The sequence below is a fragment of the Phoca vitulina genome, unplaced genomic scaffold, assembly GCF_004348235.1.
Source record: "Phoca vitulina isolate PV1807 unplaced genomic scaffold, GSC_HSeal_1.0 scaffold29, whole genome shotgun sequence".
Classification (NCBI taxonomy): Eukaryota; Metazoa; Chordata; class Mammalia; order Carnivora; family Phocidae; genus Phoca; species Phoca vitulina.
In genome coordinates this window covers 12,895,825-12,917,417 of record NW_022589732.1, presented here as the reverse complement: position 1 = coordinate 12,917,417, position 21,593 = coordinate 12,895,825, and the positions used below count along the sequence as shown (strand labels likewise).

Below are 21,593 nucleotides of genomic sequence, written 5' to 3'. Positions count from 1 at the left end.
GCCAGGCTATGTATTATGTACAAACAATGGACTCTACTCTTGCAGATATCATATAGTGTTCTTATGAATACAGTTACAGCACTGTGAGATTAGAGGTGCCATTGGAGGCTACTGCAGTGGGTACTCACAGGAGAGGTTCTCCAGTGGCTGGAAAGGGCTTAAATAAGGGAGGTGACACTTGAGTAGAGTCTTAATGGAAGAACAAAAGCTTGTGCCAAGTTTGCAAGTGGGGGATGAGCATTCTATATGGGGGAGATCGCCCTTGCAAGGTATGGCAGTGTTCTAGTCTGCTGTGTTCAGGGAAGAGTGAGGAGGTTAAGATTGGAGGCTAGAGGGGGTAATGTAGGGAAGAGAGTGGCAAGGTGAATGGAATCCAGGTGGTAAAAGGTCTTGTATAGGTTATGGATTTTGGGTGTATCTTATAGTCAAGAACTAGTAAAGAATTTAAGTATAGACTCGTGTGGTTAACTTAGCATTGTGGAAAAATAATTCTGAAGGCAGCGTGGAGAATGGATTGAGAGTTAAGGAGTGGGGTACCAGAGGCAGATACCAGTTAGAGACTATTTAGATAGAGTCTGTTGAAAATAAAGACTAGGGATGCCTGGGTGGCTTGGCCGGTTAAGTGGCTGCCTTCAGCTCAGGTCATGATCCCAGCATCCTGGGATTGAGCTCCTCATCGGGTTCCCTGCTCAGTGGGGAGCCTGCTTCTCCCTCCCCCTGCTCTTGTGCTCTCTCTTGCTCTCTCTCTCTCTCAAATAAATAAAATCTTAAAAAAAAAAAAAGAAAGACTAGATCTGTGGTGTATTCAGGAGGGGCTGTACTCCAGAAATATTTCAGAGGTCTTCTCTAAGGTGGGGATAATAATAGTACTCATCTTTACTGTTGATACAAAGAGTAAGTGTGTTGATAAATTAAGGTGTTTAAGCTCTGTGCAGAGCATGGCACATAGCTCGTACCGTGTATGTGCTAGCTCTTTGTGTAGGAACACCACAGATTACAGTATGGGGGATGAGGGAAGGCATGGCACCCAGAAGAAGTTAAGGGTCTGGCTTGAGATGGTGTACTGTTAACCCATTACTAATGATCGAGTGATCAGTGTCTATCTGTGGGAATAAATGTAGGTTGATAGATGGATTGTTAATTAGTGCTTACAACTAAACTTACAGAGGAATAGTTAAGCTTTTAGAAAATAGGTTTAACTCTTCCTTGTTGTCATCAAAGATAAGAGGAACGCATCCTTTAGTGAAGGGGAGATGCTCTTTGCTCCTTTTTCATGGGTACGGATATTTAGACAGTGCATTTTTTTCCGGTCAGTGTAAAATTTGATGTTTGAATATTTGTCCTTTGTTTTTAAGAACTTCCACTTCGCTGTAATTATGTCTGTATAGAATTTATAAGCCAGAAGAATCCAAACTCTGTTTTCTGAAGCTTATTCAACTTAAGATATTTTATTAATAACATATAGAGACTCGAAGTCAGCTTTTGTGAACATTCTTAAGGAATAATAGAAATGACTCAGCAGAGCCTAATTTAGCTCTTGATGGAGCTTTATAAAGGCGAGCAAAATGGGGCCCCTGGGTGGCTCAGTCGTTAAGCATCTGCCTTCGGCTCAGGTCATGGTCCCAGGGTCCTGGGATCGAGCCCCGCGCTGGGCTCCTTGCTCAGCAGGAAGCCTGTTTCTCCCTCTCCCACTCCCCCTGCTTGTGTTCCTGCCCTCGCTATCTCTCTCTGTCAAATAAATAAATAAAATCTTAAAAAAAAAAAAAAAAGGGCGAGCAAAGATAGTATTTGCTTAGAGTGGTTCATGGTCATGTAAGAAGCAGGAAGCAGGGGGAGCCTGAATTTATTCCATACTGCTCTGTACAGAGGCATCACACATGTCTCTCTTAATCCTCAGAACAACTCCTAGAGGGAAATGTTGTCCTTTTTATAGATAATGAAATTGAAGTTTCTGAACAATTGAGTAACTCACTTCGGGTCACCCTGCTGATAGGTGGCAGAATTAGAATTTGAACATAGGTCTGTCTGGTTGCAAAGTCAAATGCTCTTTTCACCAGTCTGCCTTGTTCGAATAGCTTTCCTATGTGAATGAGATTTATGTCACTTGCCCAGAAGTGATTTCATGGGATTTGGCCATAAAAAAGGAAAGAAAATATAATGAGCATAGGGAAGGCTCCCAAGTTTATTTCCTCTCTTTCTTTGTGTGGAAGATCAGGAAGTGAATTGGTGGATCCCTCACAAATACCTATTTCATACTTAATTATAGGTTTTGTGGGAGCATGTAAAAAATTTATAGGACCTTTGACTTGGAGGTAAACTAGGCCATCTCCCTTATGTCACAGAGGAGGAAACCAAGGTCGCGAGAAGCGAAATGGCTTGCCTAATTACAGCTGTTTTTTAACAGAGTTGGAATTAAAACCCTAGACCCTGTATTCCAGGTTTAAAGGCTTTTTATAGTTAAATCACAAACCTTTGTTATGCCTGGAGCTCCTAGAAGATGATAATTGTGAATATAATTTGAGGAAGTTTTGGTTTTGTTTTGTTTTGTCTCTGGCTGTCAGCATGTCCTGTCAAGTCAGAGTGCTTCTGGTGGTACAGGTCTGGGTTAGATTCCTAGGTGTTCTTGTAACTCTTATGTAATGGCACAGAGGCTTCCCTTCTGCTAGCTGACAGCTCTGGTGGGTGCACCAGTGTTACAGCCCATCTGTGCGGAGAGGATGATTGAGTTCTACCTGGGGCTTAAGGAAGCAGAGAGAATGAATGAATGCTTCATGGTGGGCTAATCCATATTTCCCTCTCCTGGCCTTTTCCCCAAGCTTGACATTTTTAGATTTCGCTATTCCTTGTTAATTGTTCATGCGGATAGATAGCAGTTCTGTGGTACTTGCTAGTGGTAGATCATGGAGCTGACGTTTGAATGACAGGGGTAAGGTTTTGCACCTGGGACTGCTGAGTTTGGATGCGACTTGGAACTCTGAACTGTGGCTTAAGCCTGCACACAAGCTTTCTGGGGAGGTAACTTGTGCATCATTTTCTCCTTGGATGAGACCTTATTTAACAAATAAAGAAACACCTTAGAGATGACTTAGCCATGAAGAAACTCTTTCTTTCTTTTTTTTTTTTCTTCATCTAGACCAAACTGCCCTAGGGAATTCTGTTACTTCACCCTTTGCTGCTGCTTGTTGGGTGGAAAGTCACCACCATTTGAATTTTCAGGCGCCAGCCTGGTTGTCCCACCTAATGGAGTGAAATAGTTCTGGCTCCGAGTAATGGTGAACTTGGAGCTGGGCCCAGTGTAATTAAAACCCCGGAGTAAAGAATTTGCTGTTGGTCTTTATTCATTTCAGTCAAGAGGCTTGTGGGTGGGAATATAATATATTCCAAGCAAAGAAAAATAGTGGCTCTAGAGATTTATGCCATTGCCTTGAAGATTGTTTGGTTCCACCGTAAATTTAGGTAATTTAGTCAAAGAAAAGGCTTTCTTCATAGATGGTATTACTAAAATTCAGGGTGTTTCTCCATTTATTAAAAGACTGTCCAGTAGGATTACATATAAATTATATGACTTCCAATACAATTAAAGACTGAAGGCTTATGACTCAAGGTTCTCCAAAAGAATTCAGATTGTGTGGCCTTTAAAGGTATCCCGTCTGTTCTTTTCCTGCTCTTCTTTGTTCTCTATGTTTTGTTTCCCAGTATTCAGTGTTTTCTTGGCAAGTGAACTCAGGTTGACTGAAGTGATAGGCTATCAAAGAATAACGTAAGGAAGGAAAAGTTCTAGAGCTTTCTTTTGCTAGGTAGTAAGACAGTAAATTTGTGGGTTTTTTTTTTTTTTTTTAAGATTTTGTTTATTTATTTGACAGAGAGAGAGGTAGCAAGGGCAGGAACACAAGCAGGGGGAGTGGGAGAGGGAGAAGAAGGCTTCCTGCCGAGCAGGGAGCCCGATGTGCTTGATCTCAGGACCCCAGGATCATGACCCGAGCCAAAGGCAGACGCCTAACGACTGAGCCACCCAGGCACCCTAACTTTGTGTTGTTTTAAACCACTAAATTTGTGGTAATTTGTTACAGCAGCAATACGATACTAATAATTTTAAAATCACAGAAAGGTTGTAAGGCTAAGGATAGTACCCTTTACTCATACTCACCTATTGTTAGTATTTTATTCTGTTTTATCATTCTTCCTCTCGTTTTTCTTTCTTTCTGAACCACTTTAGAATGCGTTGTGTATGTCATGGTCTTTTACTCCAGTGATGTGGGAGCAGTTCAGTTTCCCCATGTCCTTACTGTCTGTCTTTCTGATTGTAGTCATTCTGATGGGGCGTGAAGCAATATCTCATTTTTGGTTTTGATGTGCATTTCCTTGATGACTAATGATATTAAGCATCTTTTCACATGTTTCTTAGTCATTAGTATATCTTCTTTGGTGAAATGTCTATTCAGGTTCTTTCCATTTTTAAATGGAATTATATATCTTTTTATTATTGAATTTTAAGAATTTTTATGTATTTATATTTATTAGATAGATGATTTGTAAGTATTTTTCTCCCAGATAGTTTTCTCTGTGGTTTGTCTTTTCATTTTCTTAATGGAGTCTTTTGAAGTACAGTTTTTAATTTTGATCAAGTTTAATTCATCCCTTTTATAAATCGTGTTTTTGTGGTGTCACATCAAGGAAAGGCAAATATCACTTTTCAGAGAATTAATGAGATTTGCTTTATTCTCCGTCTAGTGATCAGATCCATTTATTGTGTGAGCTTTGTTGAAATGTGTGAGGACTTGCCTCTGGGTGATGATCACATTTGTTCCATCCTTCTCTAGGCGGCTGTTACTAGTGAGGCAGTATAATATTGATCAAAAGTGTAGGCTTGTGGCCTGACTGCTTGGGTTTGGATTTTGGCCTCATCCCTTACTAGCAGTGTTACTTTGGGAAAGTGACTTTATTTCTCTGTGCCTCAGCTCAGTTTCCTCATCTGTAAAATGGGGATAATACATCTTTCCTCATAGGCTGTTTGTCTATGTAAAGTGCATAGGAAATGCCTGGAACAGAGTAAGGGCTAAAAAAATATTAGCTCTTATTACTAGGGGAGCAATTCTCAACTGTAATTTAGGATGGAGTTGTGCATATTGGAATCATTTGAGGGACTTTTTAACACTTAGCGTGCCTTTCTAAAGTGACAGGTTCTGCCATGGGTTAGAGCAACTGGGGTGATAAACATTGCACTTAGCCTTCCTTGACACATTTAAAGTTGATTGTTCCTTAAAATCACTTCCATTAAGTGAGGCAATTTGGGTTGATGTGTAGAATCACAAAACTCTTCATCAGATATAAAGATAGCTCAAGCTCCATTAACACTTAGAAAATGAATAATCTGTTAACTCCTGTTGCTGAGGCAAAAATTAGGCAGTCTTAGGCAAGCCAAGAACAGAAGGTAAGCTATCTGTGTTTGATAGATATATTTCTCTGCCTTTGGGGTGGTTTATTAGCCCAAGAATCAGATTATGGGACCAGAACTTGCACTTCAGAGATAAAATTCCTGCTTTGCTCTTGTTGAAGGAGAAGATTTTCAACTCTTTTTCTTGTCTTCATTTGCAGGATGAATATAATGAAACTTGAGACCTACTTCCTTCAAAAGGGATTCATGATCTGACATGGGACTAGTATCAGGATATTTAAAGAATTCGTACAACTCAACAATAAAAAGATAGGAAATGGGCAAATAATTTGCATAGACGTTTCTCCAGAGGAGGTGTCCAGCTAGGACATGAGAAGATAGTCAACATCATAGGTCAACAGGGAAATGCAAATCAAAATACAATGAAATACCATTTCGTACCCACTAGGATGGCTATAATAAAATTTCAAAAAGAAAGTAGTAAGTGTTGGCAAAGGTGGAGAGAAATAGGAACCCTTGTACGGTGCTGCTAAGAATGTAAAATGATTCAGCTGTTGTGGAAAACGGAAAACAGTTCGGTGGTTCCTCAAAAATTTAAGCATTAGAATTACTATATTAACCCAGCTGTTCCACTTTTAGGTTTATACTGAAAAGAACTGAAAACATGGTAACACAGAGACTTGTACATGAATGTTTATAGCAGCATTATTCATAATAGCCATAAGATGGAAACAACACAAATGGCCATTAAGGGATGAATGAATAAACAAGTTTGTATGTTATATGTTATATGTTATATACATACAATGGAATATAATTCAGCCATAAAAAGTAATGAAGTACCAATACATGGTACAATTTGGATGAACTTTGAATACATACTGAGTGAAAAAAGCCAGACACAGCAGTCATATATTTTATGATTCCTTTTATATGCTATATCCAGAATAGGCAAATCCAAAGAGACAAAAAGCAAATTAGAGGTTACCAGGGGATGAGTGATAGGGAATGGGGAATGATTATTTAATGATTATGGAGTGTTTCTATGGGATGAAAAGGTTTTGAAACTAAGGAAGACTGATGGTTGCACAATATTGTGAATACAATAAATATCACTAAATTGTACACTTTAAAATGGTAAGTGACTTTCATTCAGTTTTTTTAAAAAGGGAGATTTATGAGTATATTTACTATTTTTTTTTAAAGATTTTATTTATTTGACAGAGAGAGAAGGAGCACAAGTAGGCAGAGCGGCAGGGAGAGGGAGAAGCAGGCTCCCCACGGAGCAGGGAGCCCAACGCGGGGCTCGATCCCAGGACTCTGGGATCATGATCTGAGCCGAAGGCAGCCGATTAACCGACTGAGCCACCCAGGCTCCCACATATTTAATATTTTTGCTACCCAGAGACAAATGTTTTAAAGTGCAAGGAATAATGAATGACAAAAAAGGATGACTGTATTTGATGTGGCAACTCCAGTGTCTGGATATCTCTCCAAATTCATTTTTCACTCATCTCTCTGCTTGGGAGAATTTATTCTTAACATAATATTTTACCTGCAGTGTCTGCTAAGATAGAAACGGCATTTTTTATAGAAAGTATATTGTTCTTTAGGGAATCGTGTAAGAGGCCCAGTTGCTCTAGGCCAGCAAAGTTCATAAAGGAGCAAAAGATATTCTTAGAGCCTACATTTAGATGGCATTTGTTTCTCTTGGGCATGCCATTCTATCAGGCTACCAGTTCCTTTTCTAAAAAAAATTTTTTTTATCGAGGTAAATTTCACATAACACAAAATTAACCATTTTAAAGTGAATGATTCAGTGGCCTTTTGTGCATTTACAGAGTTGTGCAACTACCAGCTCTGTATTATTCTGAAACATTTTCATCACCCCAAAAGGAAATTCTCTACCCATTAAGCATATCCTTGCCAGCATTTGTTATTTTCTGCTTTTTTGATTATAGCCAGCCTAGTGGATATGAAATGGTACCTTTTTGTGGTTTCGATTTGCATTCTCCTAATGACTAACGAAGTTGAACATCTTCATGTGCTTGTTGGCTATTTGTATTTCTTCTTTGGAAAAATGTCTACTCAAGTTCATTTTCTTTCTTTCTTTCTTTTTTTTTTTTTTTTTGAGTGTTGGGGAGAGGTAGAGGGAGAGAGAGAATCTTAAGGAGGCTCCATGCTCAGGGTGAAGCCCAAGGTGGGGCTCGATCTCATGACCCTGAGATCATGACCTGAGCTAGAATCAAGAGTCAGATGCTTAACTGACTGAGCCACCCAGGCACCCCTCAAGTTCATTTTCTATTTTAAAAATTAGGTTCTTTATTTTCTACTTACGGAGTTGTGTTCTTTATATATTATGGATATACACCTTTATCAGATATATGATTTGCAAATATTTCTGTCATTCTGTAGGTTGTGTTTTCACTTTATTAATAGTGTCATTTGATATACAAAGGTTTTTAATTTAGGTGAAGTTTCATTTATCTATTTTTGTCTTCTGTTGCCCATACTGTTGAATTCCTATCTAAGAATCCATGGCCAAGTCCAAGGTCATAAAGATTTTCCCCTAAGAAAACTCTTTCTTCTAAGAGTTTTATGGTTTTAGCTCTTGTATTTAGGTCATTGATCCATTTTGATGTAATTTTTGCATATGGTATGAGGTATGGGTCCAATTTCATTCTTTTGCAAGTGGTTATTCAGTTGTCCCAGCACCGTTTGTTGAGGAGACTCTTCTTTCTCCATTAAATTGTCTTGGCATCTGGTTGAAAATCAATTGGTCATAGATATGTGGGCTTACCTTTGGACTCTAAATTCTATTCCTGCCATTTACTTTAATGTGGGCTGAGTTTTTTGTTTTTCTCTCTTTGATAACAGGATCATGGGGTTGATAGCACCATTTTCCAGAATCCCAAAAAGCTTCACCTAACCATTGGGATGTTGGTGCTTTTGAGTGAGCAAGAGATCCAGCAGACATGTGAGATGCTACAGCAGTGTAAAGAGGAATTCATTGAGTGAGTAATCTACAGGAATGGGGAAGGGTGGTCACCTTGTACTGGCTTCTCTTTGGTATCACAGACTTGTTTTTGCACTTAGGCGAACTTGTTTTTGTCACATGGCAACAAGGTCTGTTGACTCACCCAGTTGTAACACTTAATATTGGACCATTGTCTGAAAGGGTTAAAATGGATTTAAAGCATGTATTTACAAATTTTTATGGAAAGACTACCTTAAATTATACTAGTTCAGTAGGCAAATTTTGTTAACAGGACATCCCGTTATAGGGTATAGGATACTGTACTAGTTTTTTATGCTCGTGAACACATTACTACAAGCTTGGTGGCTTAGAACAGTGAAAATTTATTATCTTATAGTTCTTTGGGGTAGTTGATATGGGCTAAAATCATAGTGTCAGCAGGGTTGTGTTCCTTTCTAGGGGCTCAAAGAAAGAGTTCATTTCCTTGCTTTTAAAGCCCATCTTCTAGAGGCCACACCCACATTCTTTGGCTAGTGACCTCCTTCCTCCATCTTCAGCAATAGCAGCTTTCCTTCTCTCTGACCCTTCTGTTATCGCATCTTTATCTCTGGCCATAGTAGGGACAGTTCACTGCTTTTAAGGACTCGTGATTTGATTGAGCCCACCCAGATAATCCAGGATAATCGTTCCATCTCAAACTCCTTAACCATAATCACATCAGCAAAAGTCTGTCTGCCATGTAAGGTAGCATATTTACAAATTCCAGAGAATAAGATGTGAGCCTCTCTGGAGAGCCATTATTCTGTTACCAGAGTAACTCAAACATTATATAACATGATTCCTTACAAAGGTCTTCATTGTATTTCAAGAAATGCACTTTAATTTTCTTTCTTAAATACAGGTAGTTTTCTAAGAACGCCAAAAACTGTCTAAGCAGTCTGTTTTGGCTCAGGGAAAACATTGCTCTTCTGGGGGCAGAGTTGTTATTCTTTTTACTATAAAATTTTAATTTACATGTATATCTGACCTAACAGCTTTATTTTAAAGAATCATCCCTTCCCTACCCTTTGCTCCTTTTTCTTAAGATTGATGAAGAATAAGAGAAATTGGAAAACTGACTCAGTTGAAGAGTTTTTTTTTAATTCAGTTATAATATTCAGGTCTCATACTATTTTAATATGGCCTTGTAGAAATGGGTTCCCTAGTTCATTGGATAAGACAAGGTAAAAGGATTAAAATTTTTTTCATGTATATGTTGTGTATGAAACTGTGTAATATAATGACTTATATGTGGGCCAGTTCTCCTTTTCCAGTTGTTTTGAAGGCAAGATATTTTTCTTGAGCAAAATCATAAGCTGATTGGATTTGCACTCTGCAAAGAATACTTCTTTGTCTTGATCTTTGCTCACTGATGGACATAACTGTTTCTCTCCATCTTAACCTAAAATTCAAAATAATTGGGTGTTCGTAATTAAGTATTTACAACTTCCTTGCCTAAGATAAAACTTTATGCTTTACCTTACAAAGTGGAGCAATGTTACCTGGTTTAAGAGTTAGTCCTGATACCTTAACTTATTTCCAGATCACTTTTTGGCTAAATGTAACTGAAAGCAGCTGCATTTTCTTGGCTGCCATTAGGATAATCTTGCTAAGAAGAAATTTAAAGGTAGATAAAATATTGGTTTAGGGAAGTATTTGTTTTTTTACCTATGAAAATCAGGTCACAGGTTTTTAATCACTGAAGCTTTATCCTGAGCTATGGGAGGATTTAGCTGAGTTCCTCCATTTTATGTCTTTTGGTGCCTTTGGTGACTAAATGCCAAATCTGAGCCCTTTAAGCATGTCAGGGTTGGTGTGCATAGGAAATGGAAGAGCAGCCTTAATAGTTCCTAAGAATTTTTGACATGACAGGATGAAAACAGTAATTGTAGTTTCTCAAATTCAGCAAAACTTTTGAAATAGGACAAAGTTACACTGCCAAAAATCTGCAGTGCAGGCAGAAAATTTTTTGAGGATGCTTTTTTCAAAAAGCTGGAAAGATTTAAAACCAGCAAGTAACGTAAGCCTCCCCAGGCCTCTTCTCCCACATCCTCTGCCGCATAAACTTGTTTAAAAAGTACATAGTGCAAAATTAATTTATTTCTGAGAATGAGAATCAGAATTGGCTGTTGAGATTGGTTAGAAGTGCCTTGTTTCCCTAAAAGGAAAAAATGTTTCCTAAAGAAAAGTACATGTACACACACAAACACACACACGTGCGTGCAAACACACACATGCACACACTTATATAATAGCCCTGGTGAGTAAAATGTGTCATTTAACTTTTTTCCCTTCCTTATTCTTAATCTTTGATCTCAGCCTTTGTACTTGGTATACTTAGACTGTCAGTAAATAATGGCCTTTCTAATCTGAACCTTTTATGATGTAAAGTTTCCAAATTAAAATATAAGAAGGGAAAACACTGAAATTGAACAGACTAATATGTAACATGCTGTAGTACTTAGATGGCTTTTTAAATTGAGGTGTTAAATGGGCTAGAGTCAGATTGAATTAAAACTGTGCTGCTATATAGATATTTTAAAGAAATGGGTAGTTGAATATTTGTTTTAAATTTTGGGATGTTTTTTGAGTGTAAGGAATGTTACCTACCAGAAACAGAACTTTGATTTCAGTTCTTAAGCTAACGGCTCATGTAGCTCTATCGATTTCAAATGAATTATTCAGTGTTCAGTAAATGCTGAAGCTCTAAATGTCTCCCTTGTGACTTTTCTTTGTGAGATGTAGAGCACAAACAGTGCAATGGCTCTGAGTATATAGTCTGACAAATACGCAGTACTTTTAAATTCCAGTATCACTTTTCTCGTACCTAAGTGTTCCCCATAGGCCTGAGGTAACACCAAATAATAAGGTAAAAAGGGACAAGAACAAGGAGAGAAGAGGAAAAATATCCATGGACAAATGTTGCTTCCTAATCATTGCCTCAGATGTCACTCAGTTGAAAAGTATGCTCACTGGTGTCCTGGGTGGCATAGTTTTGTCATCAAGACAAAGAGCATTTACCAGGCAAACCACCGAATTTCTCTCCCTCTTGGTAAATCCTAGGGAAGGTCAGAAGAGTTTCTGATCGTACTCCTAAGGCAGGCTTTAGATCTGTTTCATTGTTTTTATTTTTTGTTGTTCTTGGTACTGCATCTCATTCGAAAGATTTGAGGTGGTTCGGGGTGAGAACATACATGCAAAAGAAATGTTAAAGTTGGGGAGCTCAGAAACCATAAAGATGGAATGGGAGAAAATGTTTACCTGAAAACCAAGGAAAGGTTATAATTGTACTTGAGGAATAGAATTTAGTAGTTTTCAAGCACTGGTATACTTGAACTACATTCCAGAAGGAAACACATCGATTATTATTAGTTCTTATCTGATAAAAAGGAACATAACAAGTTTTTAGGAGAGAATCCTTTGCTCTTTCTCAATCCGAGGAAAACTTGTCATGTAAATATTAACCTAAAATGATGATGAGCAGTGTCTTCAACAGGAATTTTACAGAAGATACAAAAACATTGTTCACATGGTTCTCTTTTGGATAGATCCCTAGAATTTGAGGGTATAACATTAGACATAATCAATAAAAACATTTTATTTTTTATTTATTTATTTTTAAAGATTTTATTTATTTATTTGACAGAGAGAGACACAGCGAGAGGGAACACAAGCAAGGGGAGTGGGAGAGGGAGTGGGAGAGGGAGAAGCAGGCTTCCCGCCGAGCAGGGAGCCCGATGCGGGGCTCGATCCCAGGACCCTGGGATCATGACCTGAGCCAAAGGCAGACGCTCAACGACTGAACCACCCAGGCGCCCCCAGTAAAAACCTTTTAGTGGGAAACTAAACCAATGGTGTGGTTATGCAGGGTTAGAGCTGAAGCCAGTAGAGGAATGTATGGTTAGTATTAAACTGTTTTCCTCATGTAAGTTTGGTTGGCTGCACTTTGATAGGATTGAATGGCAGTTTTTCATATTGAATTCTTTAGCTTTACTTGGAATGAGATACACTGTGTTGTTGGCTGAAGCTACAGGCCTCAGGTAGTAGTTTAGAGCTTGGCTTGTGTTTTGGAATATCCCACTTATTAGAGGTGGTAATAAGGCTACTTAGATGAAGGCAATAATTTTTCTCGAATATCTGCCCAAAATAGTTATTTAGTTTCTTACTGAAAGAAATCCTGGTCTTGTGCAATAATATGGTCTTGAAGTTTTAAGGGAATCCTTTTTTTTTTTAAGATTTATTTATTTATTTGAGGGCACCTGGGTGGCTCAGTCATTAAGCATCTGCCTTCGGCTCAGGTCATGATCCCAGGGTCCTGGGATCGAGCCCCACATTGGGCTCCCCGCTCCGCAGGAAGCCTGCTTCTCCCTCTCCCACTCCCCCTGCTTGTGTTCCCTCTCTTGCTGTGTCTCTCTGTCAAATAAATAAATAAAATCTTTTTATTTTTAAAGATTTTATTTATTTGAGAAGGAGGGGAGGCAGAGGGAGAGGGAGAAGGAGACTCCCCACTGAGCAGGGAGTCCAGTGCGGGGTTCGGTAATTCTGGGATCATGATCTGAGCTGAAGGCAGACAGACACTTAACTGACTGAGCCACCCAGGCGCCCCTAAGAGAATCTTTACCATGAAGATTCCTAGGCTACAAAGGGTCTCCCTATGGCCTTGGTTCAATATCAAGAGAACTTTTTTGTTTTGCTTTTTTGGGAATTGCCTTTTGGTGGGTCCTAACATCCTTTTGTCTTTGAGTAGTACCACATGGTTTTCAATGACATATAGGGATGTGTCCACATTCTTCTCAAAATTGTCTAGAAAAGTTTCTCTCTTTAGAGTAGAACATCTGATCAGTGTTTAACAGAGATTTATGGAGTACCTATTTTATAGAAGGTACTGTGCCAGGTGCTGGGGATATAGGAGTAGACAAGATGGATAGACTTCCTGGCCTCGTGGGGCTTGCAGAAGACTGTGGTGATGAGCTGATTTTTAACTGGGTTTCAGCTTGGCACTGCAAGGCCATTTCTGGTTGAAGTATAAGTCTGTGTAAGGGGTCTGGGAAGAAGAAGGATGGTGAGGCTTTACTTAACAGAAAAGTAATAACATGCACACGTGAAACTAATATAATATTGTATCTCAGTTATACTTCAATTAAAATAAAGTAATACATACTAGTTTTGGAAAAGTCAAAGTTGCAGATATACAAAAATATCACTTTTAATCTTACTACTTAAAGATAATTACTATTAAGGCTCTCACACTTTTTTATATGTATGTGTGTATTTTTTCTTTGAGGTGTAATTGACTTATAGTAAAATGCCCAGATCTTAAGTGTAGTTGATGAATTTTAACAAATGCATGCACTCATGTAACTTCAGCCAAATCAAGATGTAGTACATTGTCATCACTCTGTGAAGTTCCCTCATGACCTTTTCCGGTAAATTCACTTCTTCCAGAAATAACTGTTCTGATTTCTGTTTCCATAGATTAATTTAGCTTGTTCTTGAATGTCATATAAATAAAATCATTCAATATATACATTTTTGTGTTTGGCTTCTTTTGCATATATGTGCAGTAGATAAACTTGTGTTTGGCTTCTTTTGCCTCTATATTTTTATTAACTTTTTAATGGATAATACATTTGTATGGTTCAAAATTTTAAAGATACAAAGGATATACAGTGAAGAGTTCCCTTTCTACTGCTATTCCCACCAAGCACCCTGCTCTCCTCTCTAAAGGCAACAGATTTTAGCAGTTTTCTTTTATCCTTCCAGAGATTTTATGTACAAGGAAATGTATACATATATGTGTATATATATATATAAATTTTCTTACCCCATCTTTTGCACAAATAGTAATATATAGCATGCACATTGTTGTGCACCTTTTCTTAAAACCCTAATGAGTATTTATTTAATCTGTTGCCAATCTTTGGCTGCTCCAAACAATGCCTCAGTCAAACCCTATGCATAAATTATTTTTCATGAGTATGAGTATAACCTATTACATCATATCAGAAAGTATGTATTGTCTGGTTGTTCTTTTTGTGTTGTGTGGTAAGCCTGATCAGTGGGCTCAGGTGTGGTCAGCCCTCTATAGGGATCTCCTTATATTTCTCCAATCTTTTGCTGTTAAGTTTCAGCAGCCATCGCTAATCATTGTCTTCATCCATTATTTCGTCAGGGGTTGCAAAATGGTGATATTCTAATTTTGTCATTACTTCTGCATTTATCAGTTGGAATTTTTCTGTATTTATCAGTTGGAATTCTTCTGTAAAGAGCTTTCCTTTATCAGCTGTGATTGGATATGTAGCTGAATTCATAATTATTTCCTTAGGTTTGGCTCCTAGAAATTGAATTGCTCGGACAAAAAAGGGTTTCTATTCTTGAAGGCTTTTTATAAATATTGCCAAATTGCTGTTAAAGATGTGATACTACTTTATGCCTCCACCATTGTTAGATGAGTAAAATGGTGTTTGCAGGTTGTAGAAATAATGAAATAAAATCCGAGAGATGAGCAACAGAGTGAATGTCTTTGTCAATCAGAACTGTCATTCCTTGGGGCACCTGGGTGGCTCAGTCGTTAAGCGTCTGCCTTCGACTCAGGTCATGATTCCAGGGTCCTGGGATCGAGCCCCGCATCGGGCTCCCTGCTCCGCAGGAAGCCTGCCTCTGCCTCTCCCATTCCCCCTGCTTGTGTTCCCTCTCTCACTGTGTCTCTCTCTGTCAAATAAATAAATAAAATGTTAAAAAAAAAAAAAGAACTGTCATTCCTTGGCTTTTTTCCTCTGAGTACTAATAAACTGGTATTGAGATAACTATAGTGTGACTTTGGAAATAATTGTGTTTCTAGTTGGTGTGCATAGAACATACTAATTTTGAAATTAGAAGGATGATTAGATAATACTGTTAGTAAAAAAAAAACCCAACAATTTCATTTTTGTAATATTTGACTATGTATAATAACCATGTTTAAAATATAATGGCCCTTTCAGCTTAAACAATTACAAAAATGTAATGTTTTTTCCTTTGCAGTGACATTTCTGGGGGGAAACCCCTAGAAGTAGAGATGGCAGGGATAGAATACATGAACGATGATCCTGGCATGGTGGATGTTCTTTATGCCAAAGTCCATATGAAAGATGGCTCCAACAGGTATGTTTCTGGAATGCTTCTTTTCTTCCATCAAGAAGTTCCTAAAAGTATTCCTAGAAGTTCAACAAGTTTTGATTCCTTTTCTTTGAGACCTTATTATTGTAGAGAGTGTCAATTCTTTCTTTTCTTAAAATAGGAAGCTAATATCTTAAGAGAGGAATTTGTTGTAGGAAAAAGTATCAGATTTTAATCTGATAATGATCGAGTTACTTGGGTGGTAGATATTGATTATAGCAATCTAGTTTTTATGAGCTCAGTCCTTTCTTCATGTTTTTCAGGGTTATAGGAGGCAGGAAGGATGGCATTTTAGTATGGTAGTTGCAAAAGTGACATAATGCAGATCTAGTGAATACCAGGACAAAATGGGGATAACTCTGTAAGATTATTAGGATTAAGTTAATTTACATGAATGCTTAGAACAATGCTTAGCGCATGCAAACATCCTCAAAACACACATCAACAAATGTTTACTGTTTTTTACTAGTGTTATTATCACACTTAGATCACTTGTAGGGATTCTCGGTCTGCAACCCAGGCTATTTCTGAGGCTAGCCTAGACATCCAGAGCCATTTCCAATATTAACACCATTTATTAGTCTAGTCAAGGTCTTCAGTGAGCAGAGGAGCCAAACTTGAATTGGAAGTTTGTTTTTGTGGTCTTTTTATTAAGGCAGGATAGAGCAGAGCTCACACTGAACCAGAAGCCCTCTAGAGAAAATCACAGTCTCTAGGCAGGCCCCCAGATTGATTTGCTTTTGTAGAGGATCCCTTGTAAGGTTTCTCTTATCTCAATTCAAATTGATAATCTCAATTATTTCCTATCTCAGTTCAATTGGAAGTGAATTTTGGGAGGAAGGTAGGAAAAGACGATACAGAATCAGGTGTTGTGTGTGTTTTGGACCAGATTTGTCTTTTCTTAGATACCTGGCATGTGCCTAAATAGCATACTAATGACCTTGCCTTAAAAATTAGGGGCACATTGTTCCTTTGTTCCCCAAACATTTCTACCAGGTTGGAATTTGATATCTGGTATGGATCATTTACTTTGTGTTGTAAGCTGTAGCTGTCCAAATGTCTTCACCATGTTGTAGGGCTGCTGTGTATGGGGTAGATTACTTTTCAGTTTTGTAAACAAAAACAGTGAATGATAAGGTAGCAGTTCTCAAACTTTTTGGTCACATAATCACTTTAATTTCTTAAAAATTATTGAGGACACCAAAGAGCCTTTTTCTATATGGGTTATAGTTATTAATATTTACCTTAATTGGAAGTTAAGATTGCAAAATTTAACATTTGATAGTTCATTAAAAATAGTAATAAGATATTTTTTGTTTACATAAATAACATATTTTTCATGAGAAATCTATTTCCCAAACCAAAAATATTTAGTGAGAAGATAGACATTGTTTCACATTTTTGTAACTTTCCTTAATAGAAGACAGGTGGGTTCTTAAAACTGCTTCTGTGTTCATTCTGTTGCATTATGTTGTTTTGATTGAAGTATATAAGAAAATCTGGACTCACACAGAAATGTATTTGGGAAAATGAAGAGTACTTTAATAGTCTTTTCGGATAATTCTGGATATTTGGTACTACACTAAAACTTGACAAGTTACAGTTTCGAAAAGGTCATTTGCAATGTGAAATCAGAAATGAGATCAGTGAACATTTCATACTCTTGCGTTAAAATCCGTTGGTCTCTTTTGCATTTTGACTGGATCTTTAACCTATGTACAGTTTTGTATTGGTCATTTAGAAAATATTGGTTCACTGAGTTTTGCAGATCTTCCAAATGTTGACAAATTTCATTATGCAATATTAAAAATGTATTAATTGTGCTACTAATTTTATCACAGTCTTTAAGTATGAGGAAGCTGCTGTCAAGCTCATAGTAGCAGATACACATTTTCTAAAATTCTAATTTTCACTTGAGAGCTTGAATTTTATTATTGGCCAAAAATACTGTTTTCCTTGAAGTTCTTTCTTGAGATAATGTCTGTCAAATAACCACGTCTGAATAACTGTAATTTGTCAGTCGTTCTTTCAAATACAAATGGTGTTCATGGACAAAGAGGCTAGTTCAGCTCCAGCTCTGACAACCTCACAAGTGCTTTTCCTCCCGACAGCCATCTACTTCGATATACAGCCCAACTGCTTTATACATACTGCCAGTTTATCCCAGAGGGATAGTAAAAAGGCATGGATTTGGGACGCCTGGGTGGCTCAGTTGGTTAAGCATCTGCCTTCGGCTCAGGTCCTGTTGGGTTTCTTGGTCAGGGAGGAGCCTGCTTCTCCCTCTGCCCCTCCTCTGCACATGCTCTCTCTCTCTCTCTCTCAAATAAATAAATAAAATCTTAAAAAAGAGGCATGTATTCAAGGCCTGAGATTTAATAAAATTGATGATTTTTACTGTTTCATCAAGGATAAATGAAACTAGATTTTTTTTTTAAACTGTGGATTTATAGTGAAGAATATACTACTGCTAGTACAATTTGATGCTGCTGTCTTAATTCATGCTAAGGTGCCAACAGTTTTACCCAGCATTGCTTTTGCACTGTCCATGTAGATGTCATTACAGTGAAAAAGACAAATAATGTCCTACAATTATTATAAATATAGTTTTCACCTCATGGACTCCCCTCAAAGAGTCTCAGGGACCTCCAAAGGTCCACAAATGATACTGCAACAATCTTTGATCTAGGTAAGGTTTTATTTCTAACACTGAAGATTGCATAGTTTCTGGGGAAATTATAACTAACTTGTTTTTCAGTTACTCTTACCTGGCACTGTGCTTAGATTATATTATCTCCATTTTATCTTTGCAACATCTGTGTAAGATAGATGCTATTAGTATGCCTGTTTTATAGATAGGGAGGTTCAGAGAGTTTAAGTAGTTTGGCTAAGGAATGCATAGACAGCAAAACCATGTTCTGAATCCCTAGGCCAGAATAAAGGTTTTCAGTGTGTATGCTAGGTTAAGTAGGATAGACTGTGTTCCAATTCTTATTTCTAGAGTAAAATGGAAAGTTGTAACCCCTTTTTTTTGAAAGTGGTAAAATTCACATAACATAAAAATCACTGTTTCAGCTATCTTAAAGTATATAATTCTGTGGCATTAAGGACGTCAACAATGTTGTGCAACCATTACCACTGTTTAGTTCCAGAACATTTTAATCACCCCAAAAGGAAATCCTGTACCTTTTGGGCAGTCACTCCCCACTCTTCCATACCCCTCTATTCTCCTCTCCCCAGCTCCTGGCAACCACTAATCCACTGACTGCCTCTATGGATTTGTCTGTTCTGGATATTTCCTATAAATGGAACCACACAACATGTGGCCTTTTGTGTCTGGCTTCTTTCACTCAGCATAAAGTTTTCCAAGGTGTATCCATGTTGTAGCATGGATCAGTACTTCACTCCTTTTTATGGCTGAGTGATATTCCATTGTATGGAGACACTACATTTTTGTTGATCCATTCATCAGTTGATGGACATTTGGGTTGTTTCTACCTTTTGGCTATTGTGAATAGAGCTATCTTCAATTCTTTTGGGCTGATTCACTTTTTTTTTTTTAAGATTTTATTTATTTATTTATTTATTTTTTAAAGATTTAATTTATTTATTTGACAGGGAGAGACAGCCAGAGAGAGAACACAAGCAGGGTAAGTGGGAGAGAGAGAAGCAGGCTTCCCGCGGAGCAGGGAGCCCGATGCGGGGCTCGATCCCAGGACCCCGGGATCATGACCCGAGCCGAAGGCAGACGCTTAATGACTGAGCCACCCAGGCGCCCCTATTTATTTATTTGATAGAGACACAGCGAGAGAGGGAACACAAGAAGGGGGAGTGGGAGAGGGAGAAGCAGGCTTCCTATGGAGCAGGGAGCCCGATGCGGGGCTCGATCCCAGGACCCTGGGATCATGACCTGAGCCGAAGGCAGAGGCTTAACAACTGAGCCACCCAGGCGCCCCAGGGCTGATTCACTTTTAAAATGTACTAAAGTTTTTATTTCCTTGCTTAATTTTGTAGTTTTATAGGGCATCATAGCCACTCAGCCTGACCTCTGTTTCTTTATTATCTGTTATGGGATTTATTTAATTTTTGTTCATACTAGTTTAAACCTTACTGTTGTAGAACTGAAATATGTGATAGCCTATAGACATACAGTTAACATGAAGCTATGTGGAAAACTTAGATGGGATTACAGCATTTTATTAAATAAAATAGTGAATTTTTCCTAATCTACGGCTTCACGTGTATTTTAACGTACATATGCCATGGACTTTACAGCTGTATTCTTGGTGGCCCCCAGAGGGAAAAAGAGAGGTCACTGGGAAGAGATAATAAAATCATTACTTTGAGTTTTTCCATTGGATATCTTTACCTTTTGCTTTAATGGTTAGACCCTAGGTTCTATAGGAGGTCTTCAAGTATAAAGAATAATAGGTTTTTGAGATTGGAAGAAAATAAGAGCTATAGAAGCTAGATGGCTTTTGAAGACAGTGCTTAGACATAATTGGTACCCACATGAATGGAACAGTGGGTACTTCAAAGGTGAATACACCCATTATTTTCCCATAGATCCAGCCCTTCCAAATTTTGCACACTTAACTGTTGTCAAGGCTTTGTAAATTGAAAGGTCTGATGAGATATACACTGAATCCACTAGTGTGATCAACAAAACATTTTTGAGTAATTCCCATCTCTCTTACTGCTCTATTTTTTTTCTATTGCCCGTTCCTCTTCCACAAGGAGAGACATGTTTATGTTATTTTAAAAAGATTTGTATATTTCCCTCCTCAAATTTGTGGGAATTACTAAGAGACTTAAACACCTCTTATTTAATTCAATTTTAAAACAATTTGAATGCCTCCTTTGTGCAAGGTGTTTTGGAAGGCTGTGCAAATTGATATAGAAAGGAACATTAAATCTTTTTGTTTGTTTATATGAAGAGATACTGCTCAATGCAGGAGGCATGGGAGAGAGGCCATGTTGTATTAAAAATACATTCACGGGCGCCTGGTGGCTTAGTCATTAAGCGTCTGCCTTCAGCTCAGGTCATGATCCCAGGGTCCTGGGATCGAGCCCCGCATCGGGCTCCCTGCTCCACGGGAAGCCTGCTTCTCTCTCTCCTACTCCCCCTGCTTGTGTTCCCTCTCTTGCTGTGTCTCTCTCTGTCAAATATATAAATAAAAATCTTTAAAAAAATAAAAATAAAAATACATTCAGCTTTCTTTATATGATTTAATGTAGTTTAAATCAGAGATTCCTTCCCTTAAAATGATTGAATGGGAAGTGACTGACCTTTAAAAGGATGGAACCACTTAGATCAGATTTTTCCTCCGGAAACTTTGAGCTGGGACAGTGTAGGTTCACTTATTGATGCATCTTTGGGTTTGGTAAAGCATGACTGGGTAAGGAATTTGTGGCAGTCATCTGTTGCTAAGACATTGAACAAAGTGGCTATTCTGTTCTGTCTGGTACTGTCACATGAGCTTCCATCCTTGCCCCTCTAAGAAGAATGGCTTCCTCACATTTTGCTGAGAACACAAAGTCACAAACACAAAGTCAACTCGGCAACTTCCTTTTCCTCTCACAGTCTACCTGTTTTCATCACCCTACCCCACTCGATTTCATTCTCTTTCTGAAGAATGGCATACATTATCTCTGATGAGGCTAATCTCTTCTTCTCCTGCTCTCATTCCTTCTTATTTCCTCAAAGACCTGGCCCCATCAGCTATTCCCCCCTGCAGTACATTGCCAGTCGTCTTTTTCCTCAGGCATTTTTCGAATGCCCAGCCTGTGAGGTGCAGTAGACTCTAGGGCTTCCATCTTGAGGAGGAGGCAGATGTCAGTAATTAGAGTACACTGGGGTGAGGGCAATGGTTGAGATTCTAGGGGTACCTAGACAGGCAGCAAAAAACTCTGCTCATGTGTGGGCAAGTTTTGTAAAGGAAGGCTTCACAGAGGAGTTTCTCTGCTGAATAAGGAGTTCGCAGGCCAGGAGAGTAGCATTTTAGGAAAAGGGAATAAGTAGCAAGT

The 21,593-nt window shown here is 38.2% G+C and overlaps 1 protein-coding gene across 4 annotated transcripts in view; it reads left to right on the top strand.

Moving 5' to 3' along the window:
• ASCC1 (activating signal cointegrator 1 complex subunit 1) overlaps positions 1–21,593 on the top strand; it is a 116,049-nt gene that overhangs the window by 38,748 nt on the left and 55,708 nt on the right. For all 4 annotated transcript variants that reach the window (XM_032424013.1, XM_032424010.1, XM_032424012.1 and 1 more), the window contains exons 6-7: positions 8,273–8,409; positions 15,435–15,554. In XM_032424013.1, the coding sequence (XP_032279904.1) occupies positions 8,273–8,409; positions 15,435–15,554 (257 nt within the window). The remainder of the gene's footprint in view (positions 1–8,272; positions 8,410–15,434; positions 15,555–21,593) is intronic.